The 13,826-nt window shown below is 39.5% G+C and overlaps 1 protein-coding gene across 1 annotated transcript; it reads left to right on the top strand.

Moving 5' to 3' along the window:
* The first annotated feature begins 5,668 nt into the window (after positions 1-5,668).
* On the top strand, positions 5,669-12,104 carry mylk2 (myosin light chain kinase 2). The gene is made up of 15 exons (XM_057363457.1): positions 5,669-5,826; positions 6,164-6,243; positions 6,446-6,524; positions 6,836-7,559; positions 7,808-7,992; positions 8,522-8,630; positions 8,718-8,811; positions 8,929-9,038; positions 9,217-9,358; positions 10,061-10,131; positions 10,355-10,483; positions 11,005-11,076; positions 11,201-11,281; positions 11,453-11,585; positions 11,705-12,104. Exons 1-15 carry the CDS (start codon positions 5,733-5,735, stop codon positions 11,783-11,785), a joined length of 2,184 nt encoding a protein of 727 aa, XP_057219440.1. The 5' UTR covers positions 5,669-5,732; the 3' UTR covers positions 11,786-12,104.
* Positions 12,105-13,826: the final 1,722 nt, after the last annotated feature.

Genomic DNA, 13,826 nt, shown 5'->3' with positions numbered 1-13,826 from the left:
TGCTGGTGAGAAATGTGTTCGAGTTACGTCCGCCTTGCTCTGATGTCATGCTGACGTCAGAAAACTCGCGACGGCCAGGCGGCTGTATAGGATTCTTCAGTCGGGGGCAGTTGCTCTCTGTGGCGACTGCGCTGATGAAAAGCACGATGGGGAAACAACTTGCTGACGACACCGCTTAAATGCTCATTGGGAGAGAATGTCAGCTGATATCTTTTTTCTTAAGTGTTCATTTAATAAGTCCATTAACTGAAGTAGGTTTTGAGATTTATATGTGGAAAAAACACACCTATGTGAAATATATAGTCCTCATAACCACCTTGATGTAAAAGCAGTGGCAATTCGATTGCATAGATTTCATCTGCGATAAAAAGCGCTTTTTTATTAAAGTATAACAAAAACATTACAAAACAGGATGGTATACAGTTTACATTCAAAAACAGACGAGAAAAAATAAAAGATAATACAAACCAAGAAAAAAAGTCAAAATGTTCAATCCATCCATATTAATAAATTCAAAACAAGAAATATAATTTCTATTATCGAATAAGTCTAACAAAATTCCAGCTTTTTATTATTTGCTTTTGACAGCATTTTTAAATATTGTCCCAAATAATTCTTAAATACTACAAACAATTAAAAAAAATTGGGAATTAAATTCTTAGCTAACAAACGTAAGTTATTAATATAAAAAAAAAGTTTGACCTCCTTTTTCACCGTTTCCATATTATTGTTTTTTATAAACGACATGTTAAATTCACAACATTTTACTCATTTAACCACAATTATTGCACTTTGTCCAGGAATTAAAGAAAAATATGCTGAAATATAACAAGAAAAATGCGATAAAAAACGTGAACGCGATCTATTCCATTGCTGACGTTTCCAGTCGACTCGACTGCGCGATTTGGGAAGTGTCCGTCTTGCCTGCGCTGTTTTCACTCCTCCCCTTACTGCAGCCGCCTACTCTCGTCTTCTTTTCAGGCGAGGCAAGGTGCATCTCAAACAAGCCTAATAAGACAACATCACTTGCCAGGGAGCAATGCAATATTGTACCTTCTTAACCGATTCAAAGTTCTTACAGCTTTCTTATTAGAAGAGTGAGAAATCAAACACATGTATAGTTTAAAATCTTAAAGAAAACTTATATTTAAAAAAAGGCTTATGCTAGGTTCACACCAAACGCGAACAATCGCGTTCCACGCTCTTATTTTTACGTGAGTGACGCAATCTGACAAATATTTTCAACCTTCGCGGAAGACGAGATTAACGCGCAATCGCGCCGCCCGATTCACGTCATTCGCACCGCCTTACGTGAGTTCGCGCCTATACGCATCTGTGCATTGACTTTGTATGTAATTTACTCGCACAAAAGGCTTAATTCGCGTTTGGTGTGAACCCAGTGTAACGCTTTCAAAATTTACATTTATGTATAAAATATTTGGCCAGAAACAAAATAGGGTTGAATAAAAATAATAAACGAATGATTTTTCACGATCATCTGTATATCCTAGAATAACATTTTCATATTTGCGATATTTGATGTTACACACCGATCGCATATCCTCATGCAGTGCTCGAATTGAATATACAATATATACAAAATACACAATATATTTGATCATAATATGCATAACTATATACTATTTATTAAAAACAGGCTTACATAAAAGAACAGGATTCTTGTATTTTGGATCAAATCAATGCAGGTTTGGTGAACAGAAATGACGTTTGAACAGTAGTGTACGTCCAACAGAATAATTCTAGCATTATTTGCCAATGTAGTATTTACTATTTTCCCTAAAAACAACTGGATGATTGACACTTTGTGATAATAATGTTCGTTCTAAAAGTGTCATGATTCTGCCTCCCTATGTCATGTAATTCTTGATCTTGTGGCAGAGTCATGACAAAGCCTTAGGTTTTATGTGGAGAGAATCATATTATTGTCTATCATAACATATTATGCGTTCTCTCCGGTGTCGCGTCTCTGACCCCGCCCCCTTGTTATCCCGTTTAGCTTCCCATTAGTGTTTGATCCCTGCCACCTGCCCTTCACCCTCCCTGTGTCATTATCCCTCGTTTGTATTCCCCTATTTAATGCCCTTGTTTTCTCTGTCCTGTGTCGGTTCGTCTTGTATTGTGCCTAGTCGTGGCCGGTATCGCTATTCGTTAGTTTTTGCCTGTCCTTGTGAATACCTTACCTGAACCTTTGTGTGAGACGTTGTGTCGGTTTGTTTCTAGTTTGTTTTTGTGCCCCACATGGGAAATCTTTGTTTCTTTTTATTGCATATTATTATTTAGTCTTGTCTTTGTTACCCCATTGTGGGCTTTTGTTTTGTTCCTGTTTTGTGTAAATAAATCAGTTTCTTGTTAACCCCTTAATACCCACTGCCTGCAATTGGGTTCTTCTGAAATCCCTGACAGAACGAACCGACCAACACTGAACCCAGCAGGCAGCCATGGACGGTGCAACCATTTCCCGGTGGCCTTGCACCTCCAATCCGGAGTGGTGGAAGGCGATCGCCTCCCAGTCCCACGCTGGAGGAGGACCATTCCCTGCCCAGCGCCAGCGCCCCTTGCTGGACTACGCCCGGGACATCGAGGCCAGGAAGGCGTCCGTTCCCGAGGTGCTGGTCCGGGCCTACCTGGTGGCCGGGATGGACAACCCTCCACCCCTGCTGGAGTGGGAGGAGATGGTTTATCAGCCGTTCCTGCAGTTGGTGGAACAGCTGCAGCTTCGAGAGGAGCTAGTTAAAGGCTCCTCTCCCAGTTGCCATCCGGTCTCCTCTCGTTCCGGCCTGGTGTCCGTTCCGGAGCACTGCGCCCTGGGCACGATCACCCTGGGAACCTCAGCACCATCCACCTCCCCCTCGACAGCCTCTCCACCGCCATCGAGCCTCCGTGGCAGGCGGGGACGCAGGGAGTCGTGGGACTCCCCGTCCGACTCCTCCTGCACAGAGCTAGCCACACCCCCTGTCGCTTCCCAACAGCCAGCCACGCTTCCAGTGGGCCGGTCCAAGAAGAAGAAGCCGAGGAGGGGGCCGCGGCTCCAGACCCAGCCAGCGTCTAGTCCTGCCCAGGTCCCGGCACCCGTTCCAGTTCCCCAGCCGGTGCAGCAGCCAGCGTCCCAGCCGGTGCAGCAGCCGGCGCCCCCACCAGTGATCCAGCCGGTGCAGCCAGCGTCCAGTCCAGCGTCCAGTCCGGTGCAGCCGGCGCTCAGGCCTGTGTCCAGTCCGGTGCAGCCGGTAGCCAGTCCGGTGCAGCTGGAGTCCATCCTAGTGTCCTGTCCTGTCCAGCCGGTGCAGCAGCCGGCGTCCCGGCCAGTGCAGCAGCCGGCCTTCCAGCCGGTGCAGCAGCCGGCCTTCCAGCTGGTTTTCCAGCCAGCGTTCCAGCCGGAGCCCAACCTTGTCCCCCCCAGGACCTTCTCCCCTAAGTCCCCCAGAACTCCGCGCTCTCAAGCGCAATCAGGGACTAGGACTGTTCCCCCGAGCCCCAACCCCTTTGGACTGCCCCCCATGAACCCTTGTTTTGGCCCTCCCATGTTTGTTATTTTTATCGCACCCCAACCCGTTTCTGATTTTTGCATGTTTGCCCCTGATCTTATTTTCCATGTTCTGTTTATTCTTGTCACTGTCTCAGTCTACCCTGTCTCGTTAGTCTACCCCTTGGTGAACACCTGGGGGTGTTCATTAAACGGGGGGGCTTCTGTCATGATTCTGCCTCCCTATGTCATGTAATTCTTGATCTTTTGGCAGAGTCATGACAAAGCCTTAGGTTTTATGTGGAGAGAATCATATTATTGTCTATCATAACATATTATGCGTTCTCTCCGGTGTCGCGTCTCTGACCCCGCCCCCTTATTATCCCGTTTAGCTTCCCGTTAGTGTCTGATCACTGCGACCTGCCCTTCACCCTCCCTGTGTCATTATCCCTCGTTTGTATTCCCCTATTTAATGCCCTTGTTTTCTCTGTCCTGTGTCGGTTCGTCTTGTATTGTGCCTAGTCGTGGCCGGTATCGCTATTCGTTAGTTTTTGCCTGTCCTTGTGAATACCTTACCTGAACCTTTGTGTGAGACATTGTGTCGGTTTGTTTCTAGTTTGGTTTTGTGCCCCACGTGGGAAGTCTTTGTTTCTTTTTATTACTTATTATTATTATTTAGTCTTGTCTTTGTTACCCCATTGTGGGCTTTTGTTTTGTTCCTGTTTTGTGTAAATAAATCAGTTTCTTGTTAACCCCTTAATACCCGCTGCCTGCAATTTGGATCTTCTGAAATCCCTGACAAAAATACTTGTTTAAATGCAAGAAACTAGTTTATTAGATATTAAAAATATAAATTGAGACAAGCTGTCAGTCGGTGTGTTAGTGTTGTGGGGATTTTTCAACGATTTCAGTGCAGTTTACATAGTTACATCCAGTAGGTGGCGGCAAGGGACTGTTATGAATGAGTCTGTAAGTCAGCAGACTATTTAACCATTTCAGTCCAAAAGTCTGCTTTATTCAGGAACTAACTATGGCTATCAATATGTCAGTCATAGCTATTTCAAAAGTGAATCCCGCATTTATATGCCGATGTAATTCCCGAAGCTTTGCAGCGTGTATGTGGCCGTTTGGTCTTAACAGCATGAAAACCAAGTTTTATACAATTCTGAATGGATTATATACAGTATAGCACGCACAATGAGCACTTCCTTTATAATTACTAAAAAGCTGAATTTAATCACATTTGTCATTATCCTTTTTACTCAAAAAAAAAAAAATCTGAGGGCTGGACGCATGAAACGCATGAAAAACGCATGAAAAACATTCTCTGTCTGAAGATTAATGAATGGTTGATACAAAGCATCAGATATCATGCAGTTTTACAGCATCATGCAGTTAACATATATTTAATAGGTGTTGATTTTACATTATTATTAAATCTCTAATATGAGGTTCTAATTACCCACTTGTTAAAATGTGTTTGTTTCTTTAAAAAAAACCTTCCTGCTGTGTCTGTGTATTTATGTATAAATACAGCAAAGGCCACAATGTTTTTTCCATTAAAGATACACTAAGAGCTAATTATGTCACAGCATTCCACAGGACAGTCAGAGGTGCAGAGACTTTTCATTCAGCCAATGCTTTGTCCACTTCACTCCCATGCCCCCCCCAAACCATTCCTGCTGTACATGCTTCTATTATCACCGGTCACTGTTTCAGACCCTCCGCCCCCTCTGGTCTGCCTATTTCTGGTGTGGTGGTCAGGGTGCTCAGATAAAAGAGGAATCTGTTATGTCGGTACTCTGTGAGCTCTAACAAAACACCAGCGATCCATGTATCCAACCTCTTTGTGAAGAACACATTCACTGTAGACTTGACATTTTGGTCTGGATAACATCTTTACAGGTGGGTGTTAAAACCTCTGAGAGTAAATTATATAAATATTTTCTCAATACCTTTTGATTCTGTGTCTAATTTGTTGTTATTTCTTTAAAGTACAGTGATCACCTTCTTGACTCTAACAGCATGTTCCCTATCCCCATTAAATAGTTCTCTGCCTAGATCGACCTCCAGTTCATGTATGTCACTCAAGGACTCTATGAAATGCCTTGTGCCTCCTTCCAACCCCGCAACCCTGGAGGCCAAAGTTGATGACTTGTGTTTTAAAGTGGACCAGCTGCTTACCTGGAGCTCAGGAAGAGGTTGCCCCTTATGCGGGACCTGTGCCCAGCCCAGCACGCTGCAGGAGGCCATGACCCGCCAGCTGTCAGCTCAAGGCAGACTCCTGGATTCTTTGGAAAGGAAAGTCCTGGAAATGAGAACAGCTCTGGAGGACCTGGCATGCGGTATGGAAATAGAAATGATGCTGGTTTTGTACTGCACCTTTATATTGTTAATGTATTTCTGGCATTATAGTGAGAATATTTATAATGTGGAGGATTTTGCACGTATATTTTTTGACTAAACTCTTATAACTAGATTTGTTGCATCTAAAACAAGATAGTTTACCTTTCATTTAAAACATGGATCAATGCAATATTAGAGTTGCAATGGTGCTGTTATAACTATATATCTATGCACTGTGATCTTAAGTCTATGGATACATTTCAGCTGTGCATGCATCTGGCATAATCTCATATTGCCTTAATATATAATGTATGTGTTGTTTTTTTCAATACAAAGGTCTAGAAGACAGACTGTGTGTGTCTGTGCCTTTGGTGGCTCTACAGAGAAGGAAGTCACTGCCTGTCCGAACCTCTATGGTTAGTAGACAAAATAACTTCCTGTATTTGTATATGCATACTGTATTTTTCTATTTTATGACATTCTTGTATTCCTATACAATATTTCTGTTTATGCCTTTGCCAGTAACTCGTCACTTTACATTATCGTTTAACTGCTATTCTTTTGGTTTGGTTCACATGATTGTAACCTGAATTTGTATCTACTGTATATTTATTATAGGAGGAAGTCTATGTTCGCTTGGACACACCTAGAGAGCGTAAAATAGTGTCCCAAGCCCTTAACGTGGCCTCAGAGAAAGGTGACTACAATGATCAAACATTATAAGACTATTACAGTCATTCGGTGGACTGGAGCCGCAGGATTCCCTGTTTCAGTTCTAATGTGATGGACATAAATCAGAGTGACAGGCCTGTTAGCATGTCAACTATTTATGCCTCATGCACAGCAGAATGACAGGATGACCCACAAATCACCTGACTAAAGAACAAACAATAAATGTATACTTAGACAGTACAAATGAAGAATGAGCAGTTTCGATTTTTGTATGCATTAAATGTAAACAAACGTACATTGTATGTACGTTGTATTTACGTATGTGTGTTTGTGCAGGCATATTACTAGAGGTAAATGAAAACAATGGAATTAGAAGTGAGGACCATCTAACTGAAAAAGATTCATCAGAAGTCAAAATTCAGCATGAAGTTAAATTACAAAACAAAGGAGAAAAAGAAAAATCCATTGTAACCTCCAAGTCACATAATCTGCAGCAAACACAGAATATCATTAAAATGGAAAATAAGAATAATATCAAGACACCTGTCGTTGCTCCTGAATCTATGGTGTCCCAGAGGTTGGTCGCTCCAAGGAGTCCTTCACCAAAGCCAGAAGTCCAAAACGAGAAGGAAGTTCCAACACCAAACAGTAAAGTAACCAAGATGACAACAACTTCTGCTCATATGACAAAAGCAGTGGCTTCGTCTGACACAATCGTGCCGAAACATACTGGAACAGTAAATAAAATTCAGCCACAAAATCCTAATGTACCAAAGAAAACTGAACCAGTTTCTCCTCCAACAACAAAAATGGCATCAGGTACCAACACACTGGTACCCAACATTTCTCCTAAGCTGACTTCGCCAGCAAATCTTGTTCCTCCCGCACAGAGCTTTGGCACATTATCAGAAAATAAACCAACAAAAAAAATAGAAGAAGATTCAACACTGTTTCCACCAAGCCACAAACCACCAAAAACAATGGGTTTAACTGTTACCACGGCAACAAAGGAAGCTTCTTTTCTTAGACAAGTGCAGAGCTGTCCCAACTCTTTGCAAAGGTAAAGTGAGCAATTCATGCATTATTTGTCCCAGAATTCGAAGCACACTTTTTATCACTACATGAAAAACAGAATACGTAAATATTTAAAATTCAACATTTCTCAGACATGTATGAAATTCAAGCAAATGTGTGATGTTGAACATACTTTGTGCAAAAGGTCAGATTTCTTTGCTTACAAGATGTTTTTTGGAACATTCTCAAAACTTGCTGGGATGCATTTTTCTTATTTTTTTGCATCTTAAACAGATTGCAGATTACTGCTGGTAAAAAAGATCCACCCCTCACATCACCTTTAGAAAAGAGAAGGCCCGGATCATCTGATTCGAAGCATGTAGCTGGTGGAATACAGATTAAAATAAACCCAGCTGTAGACAAACCTCCAGCTCAGGCGAAAGTCAACAATCCCCCTAAAACCTGTCTTAAAATGATAGGTAAATATCTGTCTGTCTGTTAACTGTCTGTCTGTGCATGTGTATGACAATGCAATATATTAAAATATATGTATCTTTTAGGCTTATTTTCTTTTACGAAATATTGGAATAACCGCAAAAGAATTTTCAACATGGGATACAATAAACAGGGTCAAAATCACTGCCAGTAGTGTTGTGTAAATTTGTTTGACCTTAGACATGTGGAGTATTTTAAACATGATAATCCTTGTCCCCAGAACATTATTGTGCCATCCAATCATATGCACCTGTTTCCACTCGAGCCCAACAGAGAGAGTCTTACAGACCATCAACACCATAACCGTCTCATAGCGATTCTTGACCTGAGAATCCCATTCAAGTAGACAGATTCTTGAAAGATTGTAACAAAACAGGTGCCAAATAGACTTGATAAATAGATTGTGCTGTCATCAATGTAACTGGTGCCACGTCTGTTTCAAACATCTGAGATGATGTAGCATGATACCACTAATGAAGATCAAAATATATTCTCTATTTCTAACTCCTTTAGATGATGTTCCATCTCAGCCGGCACCTTTCTCTCACCGGTTTGTTGCATTAAAGTCAAACCCTCCACCCTGTGACACCTTCAGTATCCACACTAGAGAAGTTCTGGGAGGGTCAGATAAAAGCTCTCATGACTTCTACTGAATTATAATTGATTTAATTGAGTTATCAAACAGATTTTTGTATGTCTGTGTTGTTAGTGGCCGCTTTGGCAAGGTGCACAAATGTACAGAGAATAAGACGGGGATGAGGCTTGCTGCTAAAATTATCAACACAAGAAATGCCAAAGAAAGAGTAAGTACACCAGCATGTTTAAAAATGACTTTTGAATGGTCTTTTATTTAGCACAGCGTGAATCACAAGAGGAAGCCTTTGCAAAACACCTGCTTTCCTTACATGCTTTTTTTGCAGGACATGGCACTGAATGAGATCCTGGTCATGAACCAGCTCAGCCACCCCAACATTCTTCAACTCTACGAAGCTTTTGAGGTCAAGAATCAAGTCGTGCTGATATTGGAGTTGTGAGCTATTTTATATTAAGAACACATGTTCTAACCAAGCAAAGAGTTTGCTGTGTAATATAAAATAAGATTAACAGTTTTGCATTTAAGTTTTATAATACATAATATAGCTTTTTTAGTTCTTTGTGTAATAATTCAGACTCTGCTTCAAGGAGGTTATTCTGTCTGTTTTATTCAGTGTGGAGGGGGGTGAGCTGTTTGAAAGAATCGTGGATGAGAGCTGCCCGCTGACTGAGGTGGATGCCATGGTCTTTGTGAAACAGATCTGTGAGGGACTCCAGTACATGCATCAGATGTACGTCCTTCACCTGGACCTTAAGGTAATGCTCTTTTCTCTCATAGGCCTTAGGAAAATTGTATGACAGGGAAGGGCTTACGCTATATAAAAACTTACAGTAACTGTTAATGCAAGGAGGAATGTAAAAGAAAATGTGTTTTATAAATAGGCCTTGCTTGTCTGCGTCACAGAGAAATTTAAGGCAACAACTGTTGCTGTCATTGACATGCCATTGTTGTTGTTGTTGTTGTTACTGTGTAAACATGATAAGTTATAAGAACTACAGAAGTTAAAAGAAAGAACTACGTTTGAATGACAGCCGCTTGGGTTCCACCTCCTGGCTCAATGGAAAATTATAATCTGCAGAAGATTATGAAAAATAAAAAAAATACATTAAATTGCACTTCTTAATAAGTTTACTGTATATTAAAATTAAAATATATATTTTTTAATAATTCAAAAAATAATATATATTATCAATTGGTAGGTTTAATATGTTATTTTACAGTTTATGTAATTGAAACATCTTATAGTGATAAAATTACAGATGATTTTATCTATTTATCCATGTGATCATAACTGACGTTCAATTCATTTATTGGTTTTTCAAATTATTTATTTTTCAAATTATCATTGAGGGACATACTGTAAATAGGTCCCCAATACCTGCAAACAGCATTCACAGTTTCTTTCTTTGGCACTTTTAAATAAATGATGATCTATATTTTATCTATTTTATTTTCAGCCAGAAAACATCCTTCTTATTAATCACTCTAGCCATCAGGTGAAGATTATTGACTTTGGACTTGCCAGAAGGTAGATATAGGCCTATATCTAAATACTGCTATTGTGTTTCAGCCTGCATGTTTATTAGATCAATTCAAAATTAGTATTGCCATCAGACCTTTTTTGGCTGGCATGACATGTGCCATTATGACATACTTTTCTAATGACCGCTGTTTATTTCTGATTGTGTTGATCCTGTGACAATTCAAATATTAAGGTTGAGGCTTGTTTTTGATTGTTCTTCCATCTCTAGATACAAACCTAGAGAAAAGCTCAAGGTTTCTTTTGGAACACCTGAATTTTTGGCTCCAGAGGTGGTGAACTTTGATTTTGTCTCGTTTCCTACAGACATGTGGACTTTGGGCGTCGTCACATATATGCTGTAAGTCATAATAAACTGTGAAAACGTATAATTCACAGGTAGAAATATTTGTTTTAAGTTATAGAAAATTATTGCATGCCTAGAATCAATTTCTTTAATGAAAGCTTTCATAATAGGAGAGGTCTCTGGGGGGGGGAAGGGAAAATGGAAGGAGGCCAATAACATCACACAGGGCAACAAATCTGTCCTGTGGGGTCACTCAGTCAACTATGTAGTCTAATTAAAGCAATACCAATCTGTTGCACTCTTTTGGGAAGAAAGAAATAGAGCAAGCTCTAATGAAACAGAACTCATTTCTATGGTTGTTTGATGTTGTCAAAGGTTAGAACTGTAAAGGAGAAGGAAAAAAGAAAGAAACATCAAATTTTGGCACTCATTGACGAATGAGTGTTGTTATTTATTTAAATTTTTGTAGTGTTGACTAATGTTTTAGTTTTTGTCATTGTAAACACCATGAGTCCAATACAAATTTCCCCTTTGGAGGACAATAAATTGTATTTCATTCAGAATTGTTTTTTTAGGTTAAGTGGCCTTTCTCCTTTTCTGGGTGATGATGACAGCCAGACCCTCAACAATGTGCTCATGTGCAACTGGTAGGCACTTTTTATGTTTTTCATGTACACAACACAGAGTTAGTAAAAATAAACAATTATTACAGAACACCATTTTGAAATCTGGTGTCGCTTTGTAAAACAACGCCCCCTGTTGGATGTTCAGGTACTTTGATGAGGATGCGTTCGAGCATGTCTCTGCAGAGGCTCGAGACTTTGTGTCCAACCTGTTGATCCGAGAGAGAAGGTGAGAATGAAGACATACATACAGAAAAAAATGAGAAAAAAATCCAGCTAAAACTGATCATTTCGAACTGTCTCGGTACAAATGCACACAATAGACACAACTATACTTTATGCCGGCGTGCTGTCTGTGTTATTATAGTTCAAACAGACTATCTCTTTATCTGTTGTGTAGTGGTCGTCTGAGCGCTGCCCAGTGTCTCAAGCATCCGTGGCTCAACAACATCTCAGAAAAAGCAAAGAGCAGCAACATAGTGCTCAAGTCGCAGGTTCTCCTTAAGAAGTACATGGCCAGACGAATGTGGAAGGTGAAATACCATGGAAACCATGAATGCGCATATGAGTTGCACAAACCATGATACATCCTGAATCTGATACACCACACTGATACACATTCTCATTCTCTTCTCATTTCTCATTTGCACAGAAAAACTACATAGCCATTGCTGCAGCCAACAGGTTTAAGAAGATTGGAAGTTCAGGTTCCCTGACGTCGCTTGCAATCTGAGTGTTCTTCTTAGTACAGAAAACAGTTTTTGCTTCTGTGATATGCAGATCATGCCTTTGTAAATGTTCTGTGACTTTGTCTATGTGCCATTTTAACCCATTCAACCACATTGATTAAACAGAACTGATTATATTATGCACAAGCAAACTGTTACATTCAGCATGTATTTATCTTTAGACACATACTGTATATCTCTTGTGCTTGTTGGCATGAGCCACAAATTTCTTTTGTTTTCTGCAGGAAAACATTTTCACATGTAATTCAGACAGAAAGAACTGAGTGAGGATCAGTGTTGGGTGTAACTAGTTACTAAGTCATTAGTCACTGCAATTTAATTACTTTTCCCTTGAAAAAGTAAAGTAAGGGATTACTCTTATTTTTCTGTAATTTAATTACAGTTACTTTTGATGTAATTAAACTAAATACTTTGTGTAATATGTGTGTGCAATAGTGGAATTAACATCAAAATTCAAAGTCTAACTTTAAAATCCATGCTTTAATGTATAATTCTCACATTTGTAATACTTTGGTCAGTTAATAAGAGTACTTTATGTAGTTTAATATTATTTGATTGAATGAATTAAAAGAGCCGTTTCATGTCTATCCTTAAATCACTTAACTAATCAAGGTTGATATAGGATATAGAAAGTAATTAGTAATAAGTAACTAAATACTTTTTGGAGAGAGTAATTTGTACAGTAATCTAATTACACTATTGAATATGTAATTAGGAACTAGTAATTAATTACTTTTTCAGAGTAACTTACCCAACACTGGTGAGGATAAACAGTGTGGGAACAATGTTCGGGGGGGCATAAAATGATGGCTAAAAATTTGGCTTGCAGCTCAAAAGTTACATTTTGAAAACTATAGTAGTAGATTAATGACCAGTGTTTAGTATCGTTCTGAGAGGCCATAAACAGAAAATTAAATTACAGGAAGTAAAAACACCAGGGCTAGTGGCTTTAACCACAGAAATGCACACCAGCAGGAACTCAAACTGACAGTACAACCTGTGTTTGAAACGTTTACAACAAGTCTGTTGTGACCCTCTGACACTAAATCGACTTGCTGAGCGAACATGACTACATGTCTGGATTGATGGTTCCAGAGTAAAGGTCCCGGCTGCCAGAAAGCGACAACATGTCATGGGGATCGTGATGAAATAATAGCATGACTTGGTCAGTTTGCTCTCTCATTTCCTGTATGTGAGCCATGACATGGGGGTGACCAACATAGTTCCATCTCCTTTGTTTGCTACAAATTCTTTATTATTGGATTGGACTGGTTTCATCAGAGCTGATCAGCTTTCCATAAGGTAATGTATAGTGAAAAAAGCTCGTTTTCAAACACTGATCATTCCGAACAAGTTTGCTGCAAAAGAAAACACTTAAAAATAAAATGAGAACATTTCCCCTTTTGGCATGTTTTAAATAAGGATAAAGAAATCTCAAATATTTTCTTTTATCCATAGGTCAATAAGCGCAAGATAAAAACACGTAGGGGAATGAAAGATAGCAACATGGATATTTAAATGGAACGTAACTCTTCTTGAAGTTACAGATGATGATGTCATCCATGTGACTACTACACAACAATTCACTGGAAACTCAGTCAGAAATTGAGTTGAATTCAGAGAAATGTTGACAGCTAAACTACACCGCCTAGTTTTTATTCGAGTTCTTTACTTGTGGTCATTGAGAATCAATAAACATTTGTTCTAAAATCCACCATAAAATGATCTGGAATAATAATTGTCTAATCTTCAATGACATCTTCAATGTCACATGATGTTTACATGGCTGCAAAATGATAGAGGGATAGTTCACTCAAAATGAAAATTCTATCGTCCTCATTTCATTCCAAAGCTGTATCACTCTTTTTTTCCAAGTATAACACAAAATATACCACTCACAAATGACTTTCATTGTATGGATATTTCTCAAAATATCTTTTATGTCTCACTGAAGAATGTCACACAGGTTGTGGCTGACAGGGGTGTGAATGATAACACCTATTTTGGGGTGTACTTTCCCTTTAA

Source organism: Triplophysa rosa, linkage group LG21 (genome assembly GCF_024868665.1).
Source record: "Triplophysa rosa linkage group LG21, Trosa_1v2, whole genome shotgun sequence".
NCBI lineage: Eukaryota > Metazoa > Chordata > Actinopteri > Cypriniformes > Nemacheilidae > Triplophysa > Triplophysa rosa.
Note: the sequence above shows the minus strand (reverse complement) of the source record. Positions and strands in the feature narration are given on the sequence as shown.

Coding starts and splice junctions, on each gene's coding strand:
- mylk2 (XM_057363457.1), top strand. CDS start 5,733: ATGACCCGCCAGCTGTCAGCTCAAGGCAGACTCCTGGATTCTTTGGAA. Junction 10,132..10,354: donor GACTTTGGACTTGCCAGAAG/GTAGATATAGGC, acceptor TTCCATCTCTAG/ATACAAACCTAGAGAAAAGC. Junction 10,484..11,004: donor GGCGTCGTCACATATATGCT/GTAAGTCATAAT, acceptor TTGTTTTTTTAG/GTTAAGTGGCCTTTCTCCTT.